Genomic DNA, 12,801 nt, shown 5'->3' with positions numbered 1-12,801 from the left:
GGGTGCAGGCAGCCTCTCTGGGACCAGTTCCTGTCACTAATTAGGGTGCATGCAGGTCTTGGGGCTTCAAAGGGACATGGACTGGCCAGGGGGTGATGCGTGCAGGATGCATAGGGCCACAGCCCACTGCAGTGGGACAAAGGGCCCTATTCTGGCTCCCCACAGCAGGACAGTTCTTACCGTAATTAGAAGACAAAGATGTCGGATCTGGGATTTTACATAACCGGGAGAGACTCTCCCAAGCGGGAGCCTCTCTCACACAATCGGTGGATTAAGCATTGTTTATTTTGCTGCAAGTAAACAATGAGGTGCTCCCAGCTCGTGGCTCTGCATGAAACAGTGCTCCTGGGGAGCACAAGGCTTTTCATCAAGCTTTGAACAGCTAACCCTGCGATTTCAAGTTGCTCATTTGACAGTATCTGGAAGGGCAAAGGCCCACTCCGTGAATGAGCTGCTCCCAGGCAGACCCAGGGGCTGCCAGACAGCCCTGCTGTTCCTTAATGGAGGAACAGGACAGGAAGATGCCGCGGGAGAGAGGCTGTACTTCACCAAGAGCTCGGCCACAGCCTGTTTGCGCCACGGTTTACAAAGAGAGGCATGTTGAGGCTGACAGAGCATCATTTGTTTCTTGGTTGTGACAACACAGTCTGTCCAGGGCTGCCCACAGCAGTAGCTGTAAAGCAACTGCCAGAGCCAGAGCATCTGGGGCCTGAGGATGCACAACATCTGATACCTGCTGCACAGAAGTCCTGATCAAGTGACTTGAATTTTACAATGCTGGCAATAAAAAGAGACTGAGCGTGTTCTGCTCTCTGCCCTTTGCTCTTAGCACAGCTGCTCTCCTTTTTCATTTGTTTGAACTTTGTTTAAGTAGAGTTCTTCCTCTTAGTCTTCTACAATAAGGAAACACTGGGATTTGATGAATGCCTTCTAACACTTTGCAGTTTGCTCCCCTGCCACAAACACACCCATACACACATACCTCCTGCTCTACTATTCTAGCAGTGTTTTCTCTTCAACTCCTTCACTTAAAAAGACACCTTCATGCCTCACAAAAGGAATCATTTCAGTCACGTTAATTCAGGACTGAAAACGGCACACCACAATCAGCACATTTTGTTGAATCCTGCAAACAGTCCTGCAAAACTCTGGGGACCAGGGTATTGCAGACCCTGCCTGCCTAGGACTTTCATCCTGCAGAGATGAAACAGTCACCTGAACAGCAGCCCAGACTGCTCTGCTTACCAGAGGATTTTCTGATAGGTTGGGGCAAGCAGACAGTGACATCTGACTCGTCTAGACGTATATTTTAAGTATATTTTAAGGTATATTTAAGGTATATTTTAAGCCAGATAGGTAATGCAAGTTGCATTTGAATGTGTTAGCTGACCAGGGAAAACCATGGCTTCCTTGTCTTGCCCTCTCTCTACTGAAATGTCTTTAAGTTGCTAAAGCAAATATTTGACAAACCCCCTTTGCCATTGTCTAGACAAGCCCTAAAGACCCAGTACTACCCTTAACTCATGCCCACAGAGCATGACAATCATACCTTAGATTTGGGGACACTTTTTAGCCTGTGCAGCTCAACACAATTATGGGAAGCAAAATCCATGTCAGGAGAATGTTTCCCAAAAGTAAGTCAGCTAATCCTAGGGAAAGAGCTACATGAAGAGGTACATGAAGAGACTGCTTGCACAGTGTCCTTCTGCTTTGCAGCAACAGACTGTAAAGCTCCCAAGCTAGAATGGTGTCTATTAAATTGTCTTTTATCCATCACCCAAAGCCAGAGAACCCTCCTGTCCACTCAGCTTCATAGCATATAGCCTAGCAAAGATGTTGTATCTTTGCAGAAACTTAGAAGTAAGGCTAGTATTGGGTCAAGCCTAATAACACAGCCACTTTCTCTAAAGTGTAAAGGGTACTCCAAAGTTATCTCAGAGATCTTTCAGTGGGGATAGAGATCAACTGTTTCAATTTTGTTCTGTAATGAGAATTTACTTGAATGACTTCCAAAGCAGCAAACTTCAATTAAGTAACTATTATTTGCTGGACTAAGTTTAAGAAAGAGTTTTCCAAATCCCCTCCACATTAATTACAATTACAATGCCTTAAGAAAATAAAAAAAAAAAAAAGGTTCTAGACATATTCAGCAGTCTTTTCTAATGAAGTAAACAAATAAATAAATAACGAACCCCAGCTCTGCTCCATCCCATTCTATTAAGACAATGTCTGCAGTAAAGAATGTTGACACTCAAAATGTCAAATTCTGCTACCTTCTGAAAAGATCACTTGAGAATCCAATGTCCTAAACAAGCCTGAAGCGCTGACAGGTTTTTGCAAATGGATAACCTGCTTTTGTAAAATAGCAGCTTTTGTACGTGTTGAAACTAGACTTGGAATATCCCTTTTGTATCTTCATGTTATCTGGCTCTAGTTTTTTTTCTATTAAAAAAAAAAACCCAAACAGGAAATAAAAAAAGCATCAGAAATCTCAGGAGCAATTACTTGAACCAAAACACAAACCCCAAGCACCTTCCCAAACAATTAATAGCTAATTTTTCCTTATTAAGAGATGCTGATTTAAGCCAAAACCCAAAACATTCCCTAACCTCAATAGGCAGAAAAGCATTACACACTTTGCAGAAGGTTTGGAACCAGAAACTCGTCTATCTCCACTTACTCCCATGACAAGCAGCAAAACTTCAGGCAGAAGAACCTCATGGGTTGGTATTTATCTAGCTTTGCTTCCTGCTTTAAGCATTTGCCATTTTATACAACAACTGTGATAAGTTGGGAAGGGAGGAAGAGGTGCTTTAGTTTCTCCTAAAACATTCCCAGCTATTAACTGGCAAGATCTCTTGTATCTGGAAAAATAAATAAATAAGTAAGTAAATAAATAAGTAAAACCTTCTAGCACACCGGTGACAAAAGATGAAGCAGAAAGATTCAAAACCAGTTCAAAATCAGAATGGGGGTCAGTTAGTAGTGCAGAGGTCTGAACAACGCTGGGTTTTTCTCCCCTCCCCAGCAGGCTCTCTGAGACCATCTGGCGACCAGAAATGCTCTCAAACCCACTTCTTACCTCAGTGAGTTATCTGGATGCGTCTCCATGTGGGACTCCAGCGCATACTTGCAAAAAAAGTCTTTGAAACATACTGGACAATGGTAAGCGTCATCTTCTTTCCTATCCCCTTCACCATACTGACCATCCTCGACAACCTACAGAGAAAGGAAAAGAAAAAACCCTCACCGGACTGAATTTCAAGCAACAAACCAAACATGCAGCCCATTCAAAGTCTTCCTCTTATAAGCAGAGCAGTGACTTCCATCTGTAACTTTGCTGCAGGTGACCAGAAATTGCTCATTTCGGCAACAGAGTGCGTGAGAGGCTGCGCACGTGAGAATACACATGGCAGGAAGGAGGCTCAACAAGAGATGAAGCACGCAGCGAAGTCGCAGATGCATCAGTCCTAATGAGAAACTGCGATCTGAACGACTCATAAGCCTGCATGTTTATATACCACTGAACCAGCATTCCTCCTCCTTCAGAGAGCCAGGCGAGCTGTCAGCCTAAATTATTTATGCCACTGAAATACTGCCAACTGCTAACTCAAGTGGTCCATGGAAAAGCAATGAACTTCTGCGTGTTTTCTATAGCCCTCTTCTGATTACAGGGAGGAAAAGCATGCACGGAAACAAGGCTACTGAGCTACATGGACCTGCTACCAGTTTGCCATTTAGAGACGAAGGAGAAAGGGTCGAGTTAATTTTGGCAGCCACCACACGTTTTGGATAAATGACTAAAATGCAATAAAATATTTCATAAACAAAACCCTAATGGAAATGTCTAGCCTTCGCATAAATATTTTCTGGTTGCTCTTGCAACTCAAATAATGCAGGATTATGCTACTGCAAAAGGGAAACATACTATAGATTTTTTTTTCTCCAGTCATAACAAAAATGCACTTAAGTTGTTTCTTAAGTAAACACTTTTTTTGAAGATCAAATCACCACCCTGCAAGAATACTATAAATTAAACAGGAAATAAAATGGGGGAAAAAAAAAGAGCAGTAGTGAAAGAATAGCTTATCATCTTCTCATCCAACATTAGCTAATATATACAATCAATAAGCATATATGCAATCAACATGCTAAATGAGAAATTTAAACAGCAAAAAATAATAATAACTCTTTCAATTTCTGAATTAGAAATGCATTTTCCATTTCAGACAGCATTGTTGGGTACAGAGGAAAAACAGGTATCTCAAATCATACAGGACTGCAATGAGACCATATTCCAGTGCTGACTGCATGAGCACAACGGCCAAAAGCATAGGAGGCAGTCAGGAAAGGCTTTTGCTTCATGCCTGGTAACAAACCTTTTTTGCAGGTGTCCTTTCCTCTCTGTCCATCTCAGCATCTTGACTGAACTTCCGCTTTGAAGACAATCGCTTGCGCTTCAGCGGAGATGGGGGAGTTGTGCTCGCTGTGCTGTTTGGATCCTTCTCATGAATCTTCATGTGCCTGAGCAGGAGGGGGAAGAAGACACCATCAGCGGGAAAATCGGGATGGGAAGTCCACACCAATTTTAATGCCAACACCACTTCCAAGCTTTGCCTTCCAATGATCCCAGCACAGATCCCATGAGCTGCATTGCAGTCCTGCCAGTCCCGAAATACCCAGCGTGGGTCTTCACAGCATCCAGGAGTGTGGGGCTGTAGGCCATCACTTTACTACCACCTGCGCCTGCATCCGTCCCCCAGTACCCCCAGGCTCTTCAAATTTCAACTGCACACATGAAGTGGAAATAACACTGGTAACACTGTGAAACTGCAGCAAGCATGGCTTGTGAAACTCTGTACTGCTAAAATGCCTTCCTAAACCCACATTCCCAGAACAAAGACTACTTACTGTCACAGTGACGCTGGAAAGGGGAAAAGAAGGCTCCACAAAACCTGCTTATATTGCTCCAGGTTAGAAGTACTATCACTGAAGGATGTTCTCAATCCAAACCCCAGCAGTAACTAAGACACCTAGTGTATTTCTTTGGTTCTTTGGTGCAGCACGTAAACCCAAAGAACAAAATGGCTGAGGAAGCAATCTCATGCCCATACACTTGGCTCACTTGCCTCTCAGTTTGCTTACGTTTGCAACCAAGCAAGATGCTCCCACTCAGTTCTCTTCAGTTAGATGACACATATTACTTCACTTTTCTTTTTCCGAGTACTCAACGCTTAACTCGTACTTTTTAAAAACCAGATGCAGGGCTTTTTGCTTCAAATTAATAGCAGTCAAGTGCTTTTGACAGAAATCAAACTTAGGTTTCTTCATTCCAATACGCAACGGAAATTTTCACTTCTAATAGTTACAACTAGAAGTGCAGGAGAGAAGTGCCCTTTGTGCATCTGACTGACTCCAAAGCAGCACAAGGCAGTCTGTGTTAATGGTATCTGGGCAAGCTCCTTCAGAAGCCACACCAGCCCAGCTCAGGATGGTGCCATTTCACTTGACTGCAAACCATCATGTTCAAACATGAGAGAATGTTGTAATCCAGGTGAGTCTTACACATCCTCACAGCTGCTTGGGAGTTATGACATAAAATCAATTTTAGTTTTGGATGCCAAGGGCGTGATGCTGCAAGATAACACACTGGACCAAACTGACCCACGGGCAGAGGCTGCCAGATGAGTGTCTCCCAGCATAATACTTTCACAATCCCTGAATCTTTTAAGAAAGGGCAACCACATTACTGTCTCACACTACAGCCAGCTTCCTGAGGGTGTTATGCAGGAACAGCCTCCATTCAAAGCCTCAAACACAGAAGAACTGCTGAAAGATTAAAATGGCTGTTCAGCAAGTGCCTGTATTGTTCACCTACCCCCAGCATTTTGGGGAATCAAATTCAGCTCCCAGGCAACTCTCACAGGCCACAAAAACAAGAGATGGATGCTGTGGGCAGCTTACACTGTGAGAGGCTCAAGAAGAAGAGAACATCTGCATGCAGATGGCTGGTAAGAGACAACTGCCTGCAATGGTTGCAGATAACTTGAGAAGCAATGGGAAACAACAGGCCAAAAAGGCAGTATCCAGTTCTGGAGGCAAAACAAGACCTGAAAGGTAGTTTACTGCAATATTTTTTTTAATACATTTCCTTCTTTTTAATAAAGACTGCCTTCCAGTTTTGAATCTTCCTCTAGCATATGCCTGTCTGTCCCCTCAACCCAAAAAGAGGCAGACAGACACATGGTCTGTGTGCTTATCCTGCTGGCAGTTTGGCTGGTATCTAGCCAGTATGAGTTGGCCAGTCACTTTCAGAGAGGGAGAGAACAAAAGCAATCAAGCTAAATTCTATTCAGCCAGAAAACAAACAAACGACAACAAAAATACTGCTATACAAAAAGTATGGGACTTCTTGTTTCTATTTTCAAGTCTCCTCTCTGTCAGAGAGAATTCCTGTTAGTAGATACCCATTGAAAATAGCTTCCTTAGGGCTAAGTTATATTCCCCTGCTCTTTGTCCATCTGCTTAGCTCTGCCTGTTTTGATGGAGCTGCACCTACAGGAGGAGGCTGCAACAGCACATCCACAGTGTGTGTACCAACAGGAGAAACTGCTGGTAATTGCAGATAACTCCAAGTCCAGCCTGCCACCTCTGCCTGCCTTGACACAAATCATGCAAACACGCTGGCTCCTGCAAGTCCCAAAAGCAGTTCAGCCACATCTGCAATAAAATGACTGCTAATAAGGCAGGGCTTGTTAACGTGGGTGCAGCAGTGCAGTGACTGGGCTTAGCTACACCTGGTGTTGAAGCCATCAGCAGCCTGCAGTTTTCCTTCCTGCATAGCCATGCACACTTTCGCCATGCCCGGAAAGCAGGAGCAGAATCCATACCCACAGCAAGGAATGCGGTAATCCCTTCGTGTTTTGGTTTTGCATATTTGAAAGGAAGCAGCCTGAGCTATTGAGCTATAAACAGGAAGACACCCTGACTGCACCTTTGACTTTTACTGTGTAGGTCAGATATCACAGACACCACGACAGCTCTCTGCATGCAATCATTAGGAAAAAGAAAAATCTGAAGCTAAAGCAGCAGGTTCCAGAGTTCTCGAGGAGAGTCGCAACCTGCCCACGTTACAGGGAGCAGGTTTATTCCTTTGACAGGTTAAGCAAGTTTCACTACATCAAGTCAAGGGTGGAGAGGAAAAAGATTACTAGAGCTACGACCCAAGATAAGCAGGAAGATAAAGCCAAGCAGTACAAAGGATAGACACAATCTTCATCTCTCTCTTTTACTTTGTAACATGGATGTCATTCTGCCTCAAGAAAACATTTATCACCCAACTTCAGTTGAACTGCAGCAGATGCCAAGTCACATCCATAACCTTTCTGTTAAATGCTCCTTTCACCAAGGCTCCTTTTACTTTAAAAGTTTCCTAACTAAAATTAATGGCGGGAATTAATGAAAGTATTTGTGCTGCCTCATCCTTTATCCTCCTTTAGAAGAGTTTGCCGTGATTGGATCTTACACTCAACATCGAAAATGTTCAACTTAACATCAAAAATGTTCACTGTTTAGCCTGCCAAGACACAAGGAGAACAGGAACAAAGCTGTGCTTAGAAGTTATTTTCCCATTGTGACTACAACAACATATTTTGGCCCAACAACACTGGCATACTTTGAATACGAAAGCCATGCTTGTAAGTCAGCCTTGCTTTCAGCACCTACAATGATAAAGGAAAACGATATGACACTCATCAAATCTAGAAGAAAAAAAAAGATAAACGCTCAACACTTTAAGTGAAAATGGAATGCAAAGTAAGGCCATGCATGGAAATGCTCACATTCAGCCACAGACCTGTGTTACAGTAATAGCTGCCAGAGCACTGAAGTGACCGCCACCTCAACTCAAGAGAGATCCAGAGCCGCGACTGACGGAACTTTGCTTTTTCTTCTAATTTAAATTGACAAGCTGTGGCTCTGAGCCGCCCTGCAGAACAACCCAAGAGCAGCAGACGAGCTCGGGATGGGGTGGAGCCCAGAAAACTGCACTTCAACTGCGGTCACCCATCTCCTCGGCACGCATGCGTGCACACACTGCACGCACACACATGGACAGTACTGAAGGTGGAACACTGAAATGTTACTACGAGTCACAAGATGAAGTGATGGGGAGAAAAATTTATGCTAAACAGACTGCCCAGTACCACGAGGTAGCTAGCTTTGAATACTATCTCAGAGGAAGTGGTAGAACTTCATTTAGAATCATTTCAGACACAGAGCCAGAAAAATTTGCAAAGAATAATCCTGAAACAGCAAGAGAAAATTGTATCTTTTCCACACGAGGTCTGATTCACCTCTGAACTCTGCACGTTTAAGAACTGCTATGCAAAAAATGCAGATAACTCACTACACACTCTGCTTTTCACAGCACAGCTGTATGTGAAAAAGTTCTCATGATCTGTTCCCTCCCCCTCACTAAAAGAATTTCACAGGTGAGCCAAGAGGATCCAACTGTGCTGTGACTGTGTGCCAGTCAGCCCGCCCAGAATAATCTTATTTTTCAACTGCTTCACTCTGTTTCATTTCATCTTCCCTGGGAGAATCACCTTCCGCTTCCCCTCTTGTGCCACAACTTTCTTCTTCCCTCCGATGTCATGTGAACAGAATGAGTAAGATGACAGTTGCACCAGAATTCCCCAAGCTTCTGAAAAAGCAAACGGGCAGAAAAACTCTCTGTCCCAACACTGTAATGCAAAGCATGACTTTGGAAGGGTGAATATTGGACCAGAACAGTGGCAAGTGAATGCTTCAGCACTTTTCACTGAAGAAGAGACTTTTGTGAAAACAAACACATGCAGAGCTCAAGTGCCTCACTCCTTTTTTTCCCCTCGGGTGCTGTTGGATCAGTGCCTAAGGGAGGTGACTCACAGTGAGGGGAAAAAAAAAGAGCATGTGTCCTGCTGAACCGATAGGCAGTTTCTATTGGTCACATCCCAATCTTTACTGCATCTCCAAAAAGGGTTGCTGTATTTTCTTAATGCAGAGGGGATTTGCATGTTGATCATATAAGCCTTCTGGAAGACTCAAAACAGGGCAGCCCACAGCTCCGATGCCAAAACCAGAACGTGGGAAGGTTTTGACTGGCTGGCTCAAGGCTAGAATGAGGAGTCAAAGCATCCTGAAAGAGGCAACTGCACAACGCAGCTGCTCCCAGCTCCAGGTCCCACTGAATTACGAATGAAACCAGGAGCTCCTGCTTTGCATGCACATAACCCCATCAGCACCCCTCTGGCTCCTAGGGAGGAAGCATCCTGCAGCATGTGTGGGAACCCCTCACCTCAGTCTACAGAGAGAAAAACCACACCATCACTGCACCCCGAGTTTTCACGGCTGCTGATGTGCTCCACGTCCCCAAAGAAAGGGCCTGCCTGCCTCAGAAGCCCAGGCAAAAGGATGGTGTGGAACAAAGGGGTGGATGTGCAGCCTATGAGCAGCGACCGCAGTTAAAGCCTCTCCCTTCTAACCACGGCAGCACAAGCAGTGCTGGCTTTCAGTCAAGCAGTTTATGCCAGGTAGGTCTGATTAGAAGGAGCAGCGTGTCCAGAGGGGAGCAGTAAGCAATTTCAGTGGGGCCCGGTTGGGAAAGTCCCAGCATCTAAATCAAGATTAATTCTTGAGCACAGGATCCAGTGCATGTATAAACACCCTCCTCCTCCCTCACAACTCCACTCCTGTGAAAACGCAGTGGGGAGGCCAATGAATCTGGGCATTATCAGCCCAGAGCGATCATCTGACAGTATCAAGTTCAAGTTCTGGCTTCATATCCCACATATTATTCTGAGTTTCTCCACTTTACCACTAGATGTACCCTACACACTGTTGCACACTGCGGTTCCTCATCTCCCTCGTGACTTTTGAGCAGTCTGGTATCAGAATCTAGAGGATGATTCTCACACACCTGATGCTTATCTAAAGACATCCAAACACTCAGAGACTGAACCAATGCCTTCTATGCTTTACCTTATGTAAAATACAGTACTATTTTTATTTAAAATATTACTTTTTTTTTCCCCCAGAGTAAAGAGTTGCTCAAGTTCACCAAGCCAGCCTGGGAAGACTGAACTGGTCAGATGCCCAAAGTACAGTTTAACTGATATAATTGCTTGACCTCTTCCATTGTTACCTTCCCTGAGATCTTTCACTTACTTTGCTAATTTCAAGTAACAGTAAATACTCCCTGAAGAATCAAAACAACATATCTTTAGTAATGTCCAGTGAATAGTATATTTATCATTCAACAGATGAGCAATTATCTTTGTTTAAACATGCGTATATATATATATATATATATATATATATATACACATAAATCTTTTGTCTAAGCTTCAATTTTGTGCCACCGTATCAGAACCAACAAGAGCGCAGGATGCACGCAAGCAGGTTGAAAACTAGACTGTGATGTTCTTCAGGCTCAGAGAGTAAGAGAAGACAGACTTCAAAACTGCACTGATGTCTCTACTGAGCAATTTCTGTGCCATGACACCTTTGTCAGTGTTGTTTTGTTCTGCTTAACAAATCTCACTTCAGCCCAAATGGCCTAGAAATGTAGGAATCATAGAATCATAGAATCACCAAGGTTGGAAAAGACCTAAAAGATCATCCAGTCCAACCGTCCATCTATTCCCAATAGCTCCCACTAAACCATGTCCCTCAACACAACATCCAGTCTTTCCTTGAACACCCCCAGGGTGGGGGGTAGGAAAACACAGGAGCTCCTCTTCAAGGCTTCTGCCATTTGACAAACATGAGAAATAAATCCTAGACAAACAGAAAGCAGAGCAGCAGCATTTCTAGGAGCAATCACTTAATACACTGCTGCTAACCCTCTCCTTTGTGTCTCGTGAACATGACTGGAACTTAAGTCAAAAGTAACATTATACCCTTGGGTTAAGAAGTTTAGTCAGTTGTTTGTTTGTTAAAACATGCAGAGAATCTGTATCGACAATGTATTTCCAGTGCTAATTACAAACAGAAGCCACTTAAGAGAGCAATTCACTCAGCTCTTGCCAGTTGTAATCACAGGAACCAGAAAGACGCAGGTAATTTTGCAAATCAGACCCGATTTGTACTTGGATGAGTTTGTGTTTGTCTTCTCTTCTTGGCTCCTTCACTATTTTTATCCTCAAAACAACAAAAATGACCCCAGAAGCCCTCAGACATGCATGCACACTTCAGAGCAAACCGAAAGACACGCCAATACCGAAAGCTCAACCATTTGGGAAATGCTTTTTTACAACACAAAACAGGTTTCAAGTACCACCAAGCAATTTGCTCTCAACCAGCAGCGAACGCTAAGGTGCGGTAAGGGACCAGCCGCAGCGCTGAGGGAGGGAGCCCTTGCAACACAAGCAATTCCGTCGAAAGAGCCGGGTGGGGCAAGCAGGTCCCGGGGAGGATCGGCTCAGGAAGCACTGACTCACTGTAGCCGCACGCCTGCAAGCAGGAGATGCTCCAGCACGCGCTCACCGGCCTGCAATCTCGCGGCGCAGTGGCACGGCTCGTTATCCCCACAGAGGCCCCAGCGCTTGTGAGCTCCCTGTCTATCAGGGCTAGCAGGGCCCCGCGAGCCCCCCCACACAGCAGCATTCCCCTCAGCACCCCTGGGAATTGATGCATCTCACGAGGCCACGCTGATGTGCCTTCGGCATCCTCCGCGCAGCCTTCTGGGCCGTCTTAGGCCAGCTATTCCCTTGTGCAATGAGGCAAAGCAGAGCCAGCCTCGCAGCGGGGTGGCAGGCAGCATCATTAGGGTGACGTGAGCATTATTATTTAGCTGCGCCGAGACTGCCCGCGTGCACCTGTGGTTACGTTCACATGACAGCCTAGAAATCCTTCTTCAGCGCTACCAGGATGGTCTGCAAAGTTAACCAGCGCCACGCAGCTGCCAATACGTGATACCTAAGGATATACGATACATCTACATGCACACAAAGCATTTTGTATTTTTATCCTAGAATAAAATTTTGCTTTGCTGTGAATAAAGGCAAGTTGCATGCATGTGTGAGAGGCAAGATACCGATCTACACATCCAGAATGTGGGGGGGAGGTACCATTTCTGAATAATTATGCTGTATTCACAGATATTTAAGCAACTACTTGCTACGCAGAATCAGCAAGTCAGAACAGGTTGAGATTGATACAACTGCATTCCCAGCCTGGCTCAAAGTCACTCCTGTTCTCTACTAGAAGTGTTGTCAGAACACCTCAAAGGAAAACAGGGAGACAAATATTTGCCTGATGATGCTGTGACAGGGAAGTGATTCAAAACATGCCTGTGAAGCACAGCTTACCAAAGGACAGCAAAAGAAAGCACCCATCTGCCTTTCACATCAAACCTTGCATAAGTGAGGTCAAAAGAGGCGAGAAATGCAGTGTGAGCCTCCCAGTATCACTGCACCCAACTGCCTGCAGCCTGCATTAAATTCAGAGCAGACCTAAATCAGCACTGCCAAATAGCGCATGGAGACTTCTAAGCCATAAGAAACCCTTTAATAAGTATTAAACGAGATCCCTCTGAGGCCCCCGTGCTTCTTTAAGCTTGGAGACAAAAGTTTATTAACAACAGTAAAACTAAGCAGGAATAAGGTTTTAAAAAGCGTACCAAAAACCTGGCCTGGGACATTTTGTACCACTGTTTTCTCTCATCTTTTTGGAAACGTGTGATTTTCAGGCACCTCCTTTAGTTATCATGGTCTAAAAACTTAATAACTTCAGAGTTGGTTTTAAACTACACATTGAAAG

At 44.4% G+C, this 12,801-nt stretch overlaps 1 protein-coding gene across 2 annotated transcripts in view; it reads right to left on the bottom strand.

Annotated features, from left to right (window-relative positions):
• RREB1 (ras responsive element binding protein 1) overlaps nucleotides 1–12,801 on the bottom strand; it is a gene marked incomplete at both ends in the record, with an annotated part of 119,271 nt that overhangs the window by 33,710 nt on the left and 72,760 nt on the right. For both annotated transcript variants that reach the window (XM_079533771.1, XM_079533770.1), the window contains 2 exons: nucleotides 3,083–3,219; nucleotides 4,380–4,524. In XM_079533771.1, the coding sequence (XP_079389897.1) occupies nucleotides 3,083–3,219; nucleotides 4,380–4,524 (282 nt within the window). The remainder of the gene's footprint in view (nucleotides 1–3,082; nucleotides 3,220–4,379; nucleotides 4,525–12,801) is intronic.

The sequence above is a fragment of the Tetrao urogallus genome (genome assembly GCF_951394365.1).
Source record: "Tetrao urogallus genome assembly, chromosome: 3".
In the NCBI taxonomy this organism is placed as follows: Eukaryota; Metazoa; Chordata; class Aves; order Galliformes; family Phasianidae; genus Tetrao; species Tetrao urogallus.
The sequence above is the reverse complement of the archived record's forward strand: the minus strand, read 5'-3'. Positions and strand labels throughout refer to the sequence as shown.